Below are 14,158 nucleotides of genomic sequence, written 5' to 3'. Positions count from 1 at the left end.
ATACACACATATTCACACATATACATACACACACATGCACATATATATACATACACACACATGCATGCATGCATATACATTCCCACACATGCATTCATGCATATACACACACAGGTATTCACATACATACATATGCACACACACAGGCATTCACACACAGGAACATACACATGAACATACATACACATCATGAAAGGAAAATAAATCTCCAGGCCCCCACATCATAAACTAAAGGGAAAAGTCAAGCTGGTAACTGCTTAGGGCCAACCTGCCTCCCATCCTATTCAAAGTCACCCCTCTGCTCACTGAGAGAAATGCATATCTGATTGTCTCCTTTGCAGAGGCTCATCAGAAACTCAAAAGAATGTAACCATTTGTCCCTTATCTGCCCAGGACCTGGAGGTCCCCTCCCTGATTTGTGTCTTCCCGCCTTTGCTTCGAGTTGTCCCACCTTTCCAGACGAAGCGATGTTCATCTCATGTATGTCGATTGATGTCTCATGTCTCCCTAGAATGTATAAAACCAAACTGGGCTCCGACCACCTCAGGCACATGTCATCACGGCGCCCGTTCTCAACCTGCGCAAAATAAACTTTCTAAATTAACTGAGACCTGCCTCAGATGTTTGGGGTTCACACACACGCACATACAAACCAAATTCAAGGTGGGAGGAAATGAGCCGTGATACATTTAACTGTTATTAGGAACAGGTATTGAATTAAGAGTTCAGCCCAAAGCCAGACTGTTAACACTTTACTCTTTGTGGCCATTTCACTGAATGTTTATAGAAAAAAGAGAACCACTTGGAAAACAATATGAATAAAACAATCTCCACAAAGAGAGGAAGAAATGACTGAAAACAAAGTTTAACATAAAATCTATTATTCATTATTTTTACCAGAGCTATAAAAACAGGAAATTTTTTAAAGAAGTAACATTTTTACCATGTCCCTCCTCAAGAGAGCACTGTAGGGTTTTGACACGGGAGAAATATCCCGATGAAACAGCCGTTGCAAAATTATAACTGAGACAGTGAAAGAAACCTAGCCTAACCAACTCTATCTTGCTTCTAACCTCCAAGCTGTCCTTTTCATTCCTGGGCTGAGGACAAACTAACTTTGGGAGAAACTTAAGTTTATAGTTCAACTTTGAAACAAAGATGGTAACAACCCTTTCCCAAAACAAAGCCCCTTCTTGCCTGGGGACTAGACTGCCTTTGTAAGACCTACAAATTAGCTCAAAGACTAGAAATTATGGTTTAGGAGTAATGTAGCTGGAGGCTACAAGATTCTGACCACTCCCCTCCCCACCACCCAAAATTGTTCCTGGGGATAACATCACTATTGTAAAAGCTAAGATCAGTGCTTCCGATATTTTGCAGACCCTGCACTGAAGGGATCAGCTGGTACCCCACCCCATCAATAAACTGGTTCAGCTGGTCCTGCGGCCCCCACCCAGGAACTGACTCAGCACAAGAGGACAGCTTCGACTCCTGATGATCTCACCTCTGACCTTACCAATCAGAACTCGTGATTCACTGACCCCACCCGCCCACCAAATTATCCTAAAAAACTCCCATCCCCAGATTCTTGGGGAGACTGATTGGAGTACTAATAAAACTCCATGTCCCACACAGCCGGCTCTGTGTGAAGTACCCTTTCTCTATTTCAATTCCCCTGTCTTGATCAACTGGCTCTATCTAGGCAGCAGACAAGGTGAACCGTTGGGCAGTTACCCCAGTGGCTCGGCTGTGGCACTCAGCCGGTGACGGCATCACTCACAGGGCCCGCAGGCTCCATGCAGAAGTCACAGCCTGCACACCCACTCACATGCAGAGACAGTGAGGGTCCAGCCGGGGCGCCAGAGAGAACCATGCTGGGGGAGGATCAACAACCCACATCTGGGATGAATTATTCTGAACCACTTCGAAGAAAAACTGGTCATTTACTTATTTTAATTGACCCATAATAACTGCACATATTTTGGGGGTACAGCGTGGTGTTTTGATACACACACACGTGTGAGGCCCCAATCGTGGGATTCAGCACATTGAAAACTCCTCCCAATGGCTACTCAGTGCCAACCTCGGCCTGGGTTTCCTCACACTGGCTGAGGGCATGCTTCTCTAGGTCATCGTAAATGAGCCTATGAGTGCCACAGCCTGAGCAAAAAGAAAGTAAACACAAACAGCAAAAACAGCAAACAGGCACCCACCCACAAGGTGTGGTGAGCACCAGACACAGAGGATCGCGGACAAGGGGCCCTGGAGACACCACGTGCAGCATGTGGCCTCAGGTGTGAGGCATCAGGTGTGTGGCATCAGGTGTGCAGCATCAGGCGTGTGGCATCAAGTGTGCAGCGTCAGGCATGTGGCATCAGGTGTGCGGCATCAGGCGTGTGGCGTCAGGTGTGCAGTGTCAGGTATGTGGCATCAGATGTGTGGCATCACGTGTGCAGTGTCAGGCGTGTGGCGTCAGGTGTGCGGCGTCAGGCGTGTGGCGTCAGGTCTGCTGCATCAGGTGTGCAGTGTCAGGTGTGTGGCGTCAGGTGTGCGGCGTGTGGCGTCAGGTGCGCAGTGTCAGGTGTGTGGCGTCAGGTGTGCAGTGTCAGGTATGTGGCATCAGATGTGTGGCGTCACGTGTGCAGTGTCAGGTGTGTGGCGTCAGGTGTGTGGCGTCAGGTGTGCGGCGTCAGGTGTGTGGCGTCAGGTGTGCGGCGTCAGGTGTGCGGCGTCAGGTCTGCTGCATCAGGTGTGCAGAGTCAGGTGCACGGCGTCAGGTGTGCGGCGTGTGGCGTCAGGTGTGCAGTGTCAGGTGTGTGGCGTCAGGTGTGCGGCGTCAGGTGTGCGGCGTGTGGCGTCAGGTGTGCGGCATCAGGTGTGTGGTGTGTGGCGTCACGTGTGCAGTGTCAGGTGTGTGGCGTCAGGTGTGTGGCGTCAGGTGTGCGGCGTCAGGTGTGTGGTGTGTGGCGTCAGGTGCGCTCTGGATCTGAGGACAAAGAACACCCACAAGAACCTTCCAGATGTGCAAAAGGAGATTTGAAGCTCACCACAGTGCAGCCCCTCACGCGCCTCTCTCAAGCTCGAGGGACTTAGCGAATGAAACGCTCGGGTCCACTCAGAACTCCTTAGGCAGCCGGAGGGAGGCTGGGCTGTGCCCTGGCGCCATCCCCCATCCCCCTCAGCCCAGCCAGGGACATACAGGACCTAAATCGAAAACGGCCACCGACCATTTCCAGGGAGCCAGGTGACCTGCCAAGTTCTCTAATAACTAAAGAAAATTTCACTAATTTGATTAGAAATAAAAAGGATAAAGTAACCAATTTAATTAACTAACTTTCCCATGAGAGTCTGACAACCACCAAGAAGAGAGCTCAGCCGACCGTCAACTACAGAGCCCTGGCTGTGGCCTGTGACGGATGCCTGACCCACTACACATGTGAGCCACGGCCATGGAACCTCATGGGATGAAAAACTCGAGACGTGTGTCCATGCAGCCCCAGGTAGATGGCATGAGGCCAGGAACACGAGTTCCACCAAGTCAGAGCACGGGGAGTACAAGAGCAGCCGTCCCACATCCTGGCTGGGCGGCCAACGGTAGCAGCCTTCACCCTCAGGGCCCGGCCCATCCACCGAGGGGACCTGTCACCAGGTAACGGGGCAGGGACCGTCCTTACGGAGGGTGAGCATGGGGTTCTCATTCAGACGCAACTCCTGACTGCCGCGGGCCTCGGGGAGGAGATCTGCCTGAGCAGAGACCGCCACAAGTCCACGCCTGCTTCCTTGTCCTTCCTTCCCGGGGGGACTGACTTTAGAGGCCCTGATGGTTCAGCCTAGAGTTAGCAGGAGACCCTACAAGCAGGGGGCCCAGAGCCTGTCGACAACTGAAGGCTGAACACACAGGCTGTAGAGCCAATTCATAGAATTTCCACAAAAACGGCCGGGCGCGGTGGCTCACGCCTGTAATCCCAGCACTTTGGGAGGCCGAGGCGGGCGGATCACAAGGTCAGGAGATCGAGACCACGGTGAAACCCCGTCTCTACTAAAAATACAAAAAATTAGCCGGGCGCGGTTGTGGGCGCCTGTAGTCCCAGCTACTCGGGAGGCTGAGGCAGGAGAATGGCGTGAACCCGGGAGGTGGAGCTTGCAGTGAGCCGAGATCGCGCCACTGCACTCCAGCCTGGGCGACAGAGCCAGACTCCGTCTCAAAAAAAAAAAAAAAAAAAAAAAAAAGAATTTCCACAAAAACGAAACTCATTCTGACTTTTAACATCTAATGAGACCAATGGAATATTAATACATAAATAAGGATGGTCTCGGTTAGCTCACTGAAGTTTTCTTGTCCCTGACACAGTGGAGCAGCGGGTTTGGAAACACTTGCCCAAGAGCAGGGTGAAGTGTGGGGTTCACGCCCTTTCAGTGGCTCCAGAACAACGAGGCCGTCAGGCCGGGATGACTTTCCCGCTGCCGTGTCTAGTGGTTTACCGGAAATACCGAAACAGCACTTACCAGTCTAAAGTTTATTTAGTAATAATAGTTTTAAAGGGTTTTTTGAGTCAAGAATGTAGGAAAATAAAAAGCCATCTGATGCTCCAATGAGTAAGTGTGTGACAGTACCTACAGATGCTTTCTATGAATTATCTCCTACTATTTACAGAAAGCACATCCTCCTCCTTCAAATGCTGGTTAAAGTTTTCCTCTCAGTTTTTTATTTTTTTATTTTTTTATTTTTGAGACAGAGTCAGGGTCTGTCACCCAGGCTGGAGTGCAATGGCGTGATCTCAGCTCACTGCAACCTCTGTCTCCCAGGTTCAAGCGATTCTCTTGCCTCAGCTTCCCAAGTAGCTGGGATTACAGGTGCACACCACCACGCCTGGCTAATTTCTGTATTTTTAGTAGAGACAGGGTTCACTATGTTGGTCAGGCTGATCTCAAACTCCTGACCTCATGATCCATCCGCCTCGGCCTCCCAAAGTGCTGGGATTGCAGGCGTGAGCCATCGTGCCCGGTCCACTCTGATTTTTTTTTATCTTGCCCAAATCTGGGGAGTCATGCTCTACAAACCATCAATTCTCACCAGATGGGTTTTACTTAACCCTATATATCATGATGACTGACTTTCCAACCTGACTCTGGCATAATACTATGAGACAAGGAAGAAAATCCAAATATTTTACCCTAAAATATGTTTCTTTGCCGTATCTTGAAACGGCTCTGCAAAGCTGTCCTTTGTGGGGGAAAATGTGCATCTGGGAAGAATCTCTGTTCACGTAGCTAGATTTCTTTCTTCCAAGCTCCCCCAATCCTAAAGAGATTAAGACTCTAGCACCTTTTAAAGGTCTGACTAGGAAACATTTGTCACCTATTGTCTCTAAGAGCAGCCACTGTGAGACTTCAAAAGAATATTGGTCTCCACAATCTTGTATCTTAACCTGAACATTTCCTTTCTACTGATCCCAGGTCTTCAGAGAAACTCAACCAATTGTCAACCAGAAAATGTTTGCATTTACCTAGAGCCTGGAGGCCCCCCGACACACCCACCAGCTTTGAGTTGTTCCCCCTTTCTGGACCAAACTCGTGTATTTCTGAAATGTATTTGATTGATGTCTCCTGCCTCTCTAAAATGTATAAAACCAAGCTGCGCCCCGACCACCTTGGCACACGTTCTCAGGACCTCCTGGGGGCTGTGTCACGGGCCATGCTCACTCATATTTGGCTCAGAATAAATGTCTTCGAATATTTTACAGAGTTTGGCTCTTTTTGTCAACAGATACATTGTGTAGTGGAGAAGCCTGGGCTTCAGTGTAGCCATCACCCGAATATTGTACACTGTACCCCTTAATTTCTCATCCCTCACCTCCCTCCCACCCTCTCACCCTCCGAGTCTCCAGTGTCTTTTATCCCACCGAGTCCACGTGTGCACAATATTTACCCCACCTGTAAGTGAGAACATGGGATTTAACTTTCTGTTTCTGAGTGGTTTAAGACAGTGGCCTCCAGTTCCAACCACTAGAGCTGCATAAGACCGGATTTCATTCTTGTTATGGCTGAGTAGTGTTCCACCATGTGTCTGTATCACATGCTCTTTATGCATTCCTCTGTTGACAGACACTTAGTTTGATTCCACAACTTTGGGATGTGAATCGTGCTGCAATAAACATACCACACTGCAGGCGCCTTTTTTATGTAACGATTTCTTTTCCTATGGGTCGGTGCCCTGTCGTGGGATTTCTGGATCCAATGGTAGTTCTATTTTTAGTTCTTTGAGAAATCTCCATACTGGTTTCCATAAAAAAAATTAGTTCTAATTTGTACTAAGTTAGACTCCCACCCACAGTGTCTAAGTGTTCCCTTTTTTCCACATCCTCGCCAACATCTGCTGATTTCTGGTGCAAGATGAAACTCTTGTTCGAGGCTTCACTTGGCATCTGGAATAAACACATATGTAGCTGCTTCTCTCACGTCACCACCAGGGAAAGCCAAAGGTTGAGCCCTGGAGTGCTCACGCCAGCAGCAGGTCATGGAGCTCTTGTGGGTAAATGATGGCCCAACTGAAAAAGGAAGGCAGATCCAATGGTTGTAACTCAAACAGGCCCGTTAAAACTGCCAGGATTGGGCTTGGACTAAGCAAGCAATTTTTGAGCACCGACTGTATGCTAGTAAGGGATGGCTCTGACCTCAAGGTGAGAATCTCACAGGAGAGAGGATTAACCATACGTCATTCTAAATGCACTGATGAGCCCTGGAACAGCAGTGTAGGCACAAGACCAAGTAAGGGGCCGAGTCCGACTACTGAGAGGCCAGGGAGGCCTCCTGGGGAGGTGGTGGAGGCTGAGCCTGGACAGTTGGGTCTGCCTGTGACGCAGGCCACAGAGCAGAAGCACAGAGTGCAGCTGGCGGACGCTCAGCTCCACCTTCTGAGAGCCCTGGGCTGAAGTGCCGGGGACCAGGCCTGAAGGGGTCAATCCTGTGTCTCAGAGTCAGCCCCGTTCACTGGGCTCATTGTCAGGCAGGTGTAGTCGCGAAGCCAGTGTGGAGCCTCAGCTGCTCTGTGGGGTCAGAGCTTAGGTGCCAGTGGTGCCTGCTCAGATCTCACGCCAGCACCGCCACTCCGTCTGGGGCTCTGGGGGGATGAGGATGCCCCACGCTCCACGTTCATGATGCTGCGACTCTGAGGACAGAGCAGGCCTCTTCTTGGCAGGTAGAGCACGTGTGTCACACAGGAGCAGGCCCCGATGCCCTCCTGTGACTGTCCAGGCCACCACAGAAGCCGACTGGGGCCTGAGAGAATCGCCCAGCCCAGCAACCTGGGCTTCATGTGGGCCCACAGCTTGAGACTGGGTCTGAGGCATCACCAAGGACACTGACGGGATCAAGGCACGAGAAGGCGGCACAGGGTCTGCATGCAGCCTCGGGCTTTTATCCTAAAAACTGCTGGGGCCTCTGAAGAACTGACAGTGAAGATAAAAATGACCCGGATGGGGTTCTGAAGGCACAGGTCAACAGTGGGTGGTGATGGGCGGAGACAAGCTGTGGGGACAGTTGCTGGGGAGCAACTGCAGGCTGCAGGTGGGACAGAAGATGGCAGCGCTAGGCCTCCCACACCTGCACCTATGCGGGTGCAGTGTCACCTTCCTGAGGTCTGCACACCCACAGAGAGTGACAGAGGGGCTGTGCTGTGTTAAGCAGGGTGGGTGCAGAGGCACCAGCCGAGGGGTGCTGCATTGCCTGTGGGACTGGGTGCAAAACACAGCAGGCTGTGCCGGGCTCCTGCTGCCTTCTCTGGGCCACAGAGTGGGCAGTGGGGGGTCAGGCCCAGGCCCCTCCAGCTGGTACAGCTGTCCCCTCCTCCTTCAAGGCTCAGCCCAGGACCACCTCCTGGGGAACATCTTCCCTGCCCCCCGCTTGTTCAGAGGCCCCACAGACCACTTGGTAAACTGAATACACCTCCTGCCTCTGACCCAGAAGGTGATCCTGAGGACGACATCGCGATGCTTTCCGCACGAGTCCGCACCGTGAAGCTCAGAACGCACTCACTCCACATCCGTGAGTGAGCAGATGAGGCCGTTGCCCCACAATAGGGCGCTTGCGTGCCGAAACGGTCGCCCTTTACTGCGGTGGTTTTAGACACACAGAACCAGCCCTTCAAGAAGCCGTGCGGTCGTCCAATGTGTCACACAGATAAAGGCAGAAGAGTCTCCCGGTGGACTGGGCATAAGGATGCTCTGCTGTGGACGCCAACGGCACCCCTGGGCAGTGCCTGTGCCTCCGAGGAGTTGCAAACCTGGACTCTAAAGAGTCCTCACTGTAACACATCAGCAGCTGCCCTTCTCCTGACGGCACATTTCTCATTTCCTCATAAGAGCAGAGTTCTGATTTGAAAGGCCACAGCTGCTGTCATTCATGACCGGTCCTCCAACGTGGCTGTAATTCGTAACAGTCCTCCACAATTTCCTCGTTAACTCCTCACCATCATCATTGCTGATTTCTAACATATATTTAGAACCAACAATGTTCATTACAGTAAATTAAATGGGACAATAATGAAATTTGACGCTTTAAGTCTTGAAAATAAATGTATTACAATCAAGCCAACAAAATATAAAGACCTTTCTAAAAACAAATCTTAATTATGCTACCAATTCACTTCCTGTATCTTCATTCTCCAAGTCAATACTATTTTAGGGCTTGAAGTATTCTAAAAAATCTAATATGCTGCTTCCAATACAACATATTTTAAAAGTCAGAAAAAAGTTAAATATAAACACAGTCTCATCTGGCTCCTCAAGTCTCCTCAATTATTGAAATAAAAGATAATACCCAAAAGAAGCCAAAATGAAATTAGCACTAGAGGAAGAGAGGAAAAACAGGTATCAGACTGTGGAATTCACTATGCCTGCTGTCCAGAGGCTCCCGAGGTGAGCCAGGCCCAGCGCCTCCGTCCTCCTCCCTTGGCGGTGTGCACGGGGAGCCTCCACAGTGACCAGGCAGGTGCACTTAGCACATGCTAAGAGATTTACATACATTTAACCCTTTAACAGAGAAAAGCTTTATATATGCAAAAGGTTAGAAACTCTTCTATTATGAAATGGGAACAGACAGGAAAGGAAACAAAATTGCAAGATCACACCAAATAGCATCATATCATTTTCCAAAATAATTCTCTTGAAAATATTAGAAAATTGGTTAGCTAAAGTTAAAAGAATTATCTTTACCATTATCTTAAACCTCGTATGTTATTTTTTGTTATAAATTAGAAAGCATTGAAAACTTTGAAATTATATTTTGCATTTGCAACCTAAACATCTGAAACAATTTAAAACAAATTTGGGAACTAAATTGAAAAAAATCTCAGACTGAGCTCTAATAGGCCAAGTTTTAATCTAGACCAAGTTTCATGGCTCTGTCATAAACCCCATAAAGAAAAGAACAAAAAGAGAAAGAAAATAGGGATTTACAATGGAAATGCTGACAGACCATTTTCCAAACACCAAAAATAAATTATAATTGGCTTTGCAATGACCACCTTTAATAAGAGTCATGCACAACCAATACAAAAATTAAATGAACTAGGAAATACTTTTTCTAATAATTGACAATGTTTGAGACAAGAAGCAGCAAGTGTCAAAAAGCATGGTAAGAAATACGTTTTAAATGTAAAATTGGCTAGGAGCAGTGGCTCATGCTTGTAATCCCAGCACTTTGGGAGGCCAAGGCAGGCAGATCACCTGAGGTGAGGAGTTTGAGACCAGCCTGGCCAACATGGTGAAATCCCCTCTCTATTAAAACTACAAAATTTAGCCAGGCATGGGGGCACGTGCCTGTAATCCCAGCTACTTGGGAGGCTGAGGAAGGAGAATCGCTTGAACCCAGGAGGCGAAGGTTGCAGTGAGCCAAGATCACGCAAGTGCACTCCAGCCTGGGCGACGAGAGCGAGACCGCACCTCAAAAAAAAAAAAATGTAAAATTTACAACATGAAAGAAATTTCACGTATAAGATTCATTTATCTTCACAACTGAAATTTTTAAACTCAAGAATGACGACATTTGGGAAATTTAGCCAATTCTCACTTAACTGTAAAGACTCACAGACTTTAGAAAAACTGACCAGACAGACAAGTACATAACATCTCTGGAGAGACTTTTCTTGTCAGCAATCTGTATCTTTAGATACATTTTTATACACTGCATTTTGAGAATAATGCATCAACAAATTTTAAATACTATTTGTCAAACTTTAACCTCTGCAATCTACATGCTGACGAGTCTTTTTTTTGTTTTGTTTTGAGACGGAGTCTCACGCTGTTGCCCAGGCTGGAGTGCAGTGGCGCGATCTCGGCTCACTGCAAGCTCTGCCTCCCGGGTTCCTGCCATTCTCCTTCCTCAGCTTCCTGAGTAGCTGGGACTACAGGCGCCCGCCACCGCGCCCAGCTAATTTTTTGTATTTTTAGTAGAGACGGGGTTTCACTGTGGTCTCGATCTCCTGACCTTGTGATCCGCCCGCCTCGGCCTCCCAAAGTGCTGGGATTACAGGCGTGAGCCACCGCGCCTGGCCGAGTCTTTTTATGAAACCATTTCTTCTCTAGATTTACATCTACTTTCTTGTACAAAGAATCGAATCCTTTGCTTTCTGTTGGTAACAGCAAGTCACAGTTCAATTCGGCGCATGTCAAGTGAGCAGATTCCAGGGTCTAGGTACTACCAAGATCAGACACAAAGACGGTGCAAACCCTCGTCTGCACTCGGGTATCTTAAAGTCAAATGTCTTTGCGTAGAAGTTTCACTAAATAAATTTAGTAGGTCAGACTTATACTTTAACATTCTACATCCAAATATTAGCTATTGATATCACATGAAGCTGCACTTGAATTTAAAAGGAATCATAATACCTAAAAAATGAGACGGGTTGGCTGGGCACAGTGGCTCACGCCTGTAATCCCAGCACTCTGGGAGGCCGAGGCGGGCGGATCACGAGGTCAGGAGTTCAAGGGCGGATCAAGGCCAACATGGTGAAACTCCATCTCTACTAAAAGTACAAAAATTAGCCAGGCGTGGCGGCACGCGCCTGTAAACCTAGCTACTTGGGAGCCTGAGGCAGGAGAATCGTTGGAACCCGGGAGGTGGAGGTTGCAGTGAGCTGAAATCAGGCACTGCACTCCAGCCAGGGTGACAGAGCAAGACTCCATCTCAAAAAAAAAAAAAAAAAAAAAAGAAGAAGAAGAAAGAAGAAAAAATAAATAAGATGGGTATTAGGCTAACAATCATTTTAAAAGTTAATAACTCAATTATTAAATTCATTTAAAAGCCCAGAAATATATAAAATCTAATAATCAAACCTTTGCCTAATCTTGACAGATCTTACTGTGAAATTAGTAGCATCAGATCACGGCTCTCAAATACCAACAGTGCTGCCTATTCTCATTGTAAATTACCAAACTGACTTCTTTTTCCTTCACAGCTTTCCCAGAAAACATAGAAACCTGGAGTATTACACACAGCACTGATTCAACTAATTCGCACTTGGTTTGAGGAGTGTGCCATTTTAATAGCCTCATAAAGAAGTTACAGAATTCTTCAAAGGGATTCCTTCATTCATCTGACAGACCCACTGCACAGTGTTTAAAAACATGTTTGCTCTGGTTTATATGCAGGAAGCGTCTAAACAAAAAGAGAAAATGCAGAATAATCTTTTCTCCAACAACTCTCCGCAAGCTGGTATTTCCATGGTGTTATTCAACCAGAAAAGCCTTCTCCTATTGAAATTTGAAATGTCAGGCCGGGCGCGGTGGCTCACGCCTGTAATCCCAGCACTTTGGGAGGCCGAGGCGGGCGGATCACAAGGTCAGGAGATCGAGACCACAGTGAAACCCCGTCTCTACTAAAAATACAAAAAATTAGCCGGGCGCGGTGGCGGGCGCCTGTAGTCCCAGCTACTCAGGAGGCTGAGGCAGGAGAATGGCGTGAACCCGGGAGGCGGAGCTTGCAGTGAGCCGAGATCGCGCCACTGCACTCCAGCCTGGGCAACAGCGTGAGACTCCGTCTCAAAAAAAAAAAAAAAAAGAAATTTGAAATGTCCTGTTGATGAACTGGGTGGTGGAGGGGTGGAAGATTAAAATGAAGGCAAGATAAAAATGCCTATCGGAGCCTTTAAACCAAGGCTGCCCCACAGGGAGGGCACGAAGGTCGGCTTCGCCTCCGCAGGCAGCCTCTCCAGGCGTCTTCCTGACCTCCAAAGCTCTGACTACCCCACACTGCCAAGTCCCTGGATCTGCCTCTCTGAAGAGCCATCCAGACCGACAGGTAGGGAGACCATCTTCCTGGACACGGAGCCTCTGAATCCCGGGGTCTCTCATGCCGCACCCATTAACAAAGTCTTCCTGTGGCCCTGACACCTCCATCTCCCCTTTATCCAGAAGAGATGCAGGAACAAATCTGCTTCAATGTAATTTAACTTAACAGCCTAGAATCTTTGCTCTTTCTAATTTGAACTGATTACCAAACTTTATAGATAATCAGACCATACCTGTCCTGTTAAACAGAAATTTAAAGACTCAAAATGTGGGCCAGGCATGGTGGTTCACGCCTGTAATCCCTGCACTTTGGGAGGCTGGGGCAGGCTGATCACGAGGTCAGGAGTTTGAGACCAGCCTGGCCAACATGATGAAATCCCGTCTCTACTAAAAATACAAAAAAAAAATTAGCCGGGCATGGTGGTTCATGCCTGTAATCCCAGCTACTCAGGAGGCTGAGGCAGGAGAATCGCTTGAACCCAGGAAGCAGAGGTTGCAGTGAGCCAACATAGTGCCACTGCACTTCTGCCTGGGTGACAGAGACTTTGTCTCAAAAAAAAAAAAAAAAAAAAAGATGCAAAATATGTTAACCTGTGGACAACAAAGTCTGTTTAACCAACATTGCAATACTTCACTTAGCAAAATGATACCCTCAATCGTAATATAAATGCCAGATGCATTGTAAGTTAAATCCCTGACTTGGAAAACCTTTCTGGGCATATCAACAACCAAAATAACAGTTTTAGTCCTAAGAAATGTAGTTTTGTTCCCAAGACTTAGACCCCCTCTTGAGTAACCAAGTGTCTTTTGAACCATGCAGCTATCAGACAATGAACTCATCAAATGGCTGCCCTGTAATGCCAACCCTTGAACCCATCGCTGTGGATATTTGTAAACTTTGTCTCTGTCAAAATGGACTGGCTGTATCCAACAGCCTCCACCTTCAAAAAAAGCTATTGATTTAGCAAGGCTGCCCCACAGGCCATAGAACCAATGTGTCTACTATGCAATCCACTATTGCTGAAAATATGCAACCCTATCAAGTTTTATGTGAGAATGTTTTCCTAGTAAAATCTTAGTATGAGCCCATAAAATAGTCAAACACAAAAGTACAAAACTTAACATTCAACATGATACTAAAGTATGTCCTAGGGCCAAACATCAAGGCTTCGAATAATCTAATGATCAATAAACATTAACATTGAATTTGGTAGCAAACACTGCTAAAATGGCATCATACATTTGTATCTGTGAAATGCTTTAAACACACAGTTGTACAGATGACGTATATTATCCAAAAACTGACTCACTTTATTTTGGCAGATTTGATGGACAGGCCGTGAGTGGGCTTCTGCTATCACCGCTGCACTGCAGCCGGCGTTGAGGTCGAATACTTCCACGGTCCTGTTCCGGCCAGCTGCGAGAACGATGTCTGCGATAATCCAGTTAGGGAGCTCCTCTCCACACTCATACCCATGGGGAAGGGACAGTCCATCTCTTTTACTAATAAAAACTTCGGAATATTAGAAGACTCAAGAATGGATGACTAGTTAAGAATTTCTGAAGTTCCGCCTGAAACGTCCTGAGCCCACTCCAGCGCCACCCCATCTGGCCCCAGGCATTGGCAAGAGCAGGTGGGCGGAGGTGGGGGGCTGCTTAGGGAAAGGGAGACCACCACAGTGCCTGTTTTGAAGTGGGAGTTCCAGCTTTAGATACGTGGTATTTGAGATGCCCATGAAACACCCAAATCAGATGTCAAATAATTGAATATGTAGACACTGCACTCAGAAGAAAGGACTGAACTAAGATTAGACAGACCCACAGAGTGGGTGACAGCACCTGGGGCAGGTCTCACGAGGGGAGACACAGCC

The 14,158-nt window shown here is 47.7% G+C and overlaps 1 protein-coding gene across 19 annotated transcripts in view; it reads right to left on the bottom strand.

Annotated features, from left to right (window-relative positions):
• Positions 1–14,158, bottom strand: part of LOC105487638 (WD repeat domain 27) — a 304,221-nt gene that overhangs the window by 223,954 nt on the left and 66,109 nt on the right. For 18 of the 19 annotated variants that reach the window (XR_011623219.1, XR_011623220.1, XR_011623218.1 and 15 more), the window contains one exon: positions 13,598–13,719. Coding sequence is in view for 9 of the 19 variants with exons in the window: in XM_071096155.1 (XP_070952256.1) it covers positions 13,598–13,719 (122 nt within the window). In the remaining 10 variants the exon portion in view is untranslated. Of the gene's footprint in view, positions 1–9,278; positions 9,942–13,597; positions 13,720–14,158 lie in introns of those variants that run through there. The other variant, XM_071096160.1, reaches the window with a different exon arrangement.

The sequence above is a fragment of the Macaca nemestrina genome, chromosome 5 (assembly GCF_043159975.1).
Source record: "Macaca nemestrina isolate mMacNem1 chromosome 5, mMacNem.hap1, whole genome shotgun sequence".
NCBI classification, from domain to species: Eukaryota; Metazoa; Chordata; class Mammalia; order Primates; family Cercopithecidae; genus Macaca; species Macaca nemestrina.
The sequence above is the reverse complement of the archived record's forward strand: the minus strand, read 5'-3'. Positions and strand labels throughout refer to the sequence as shown.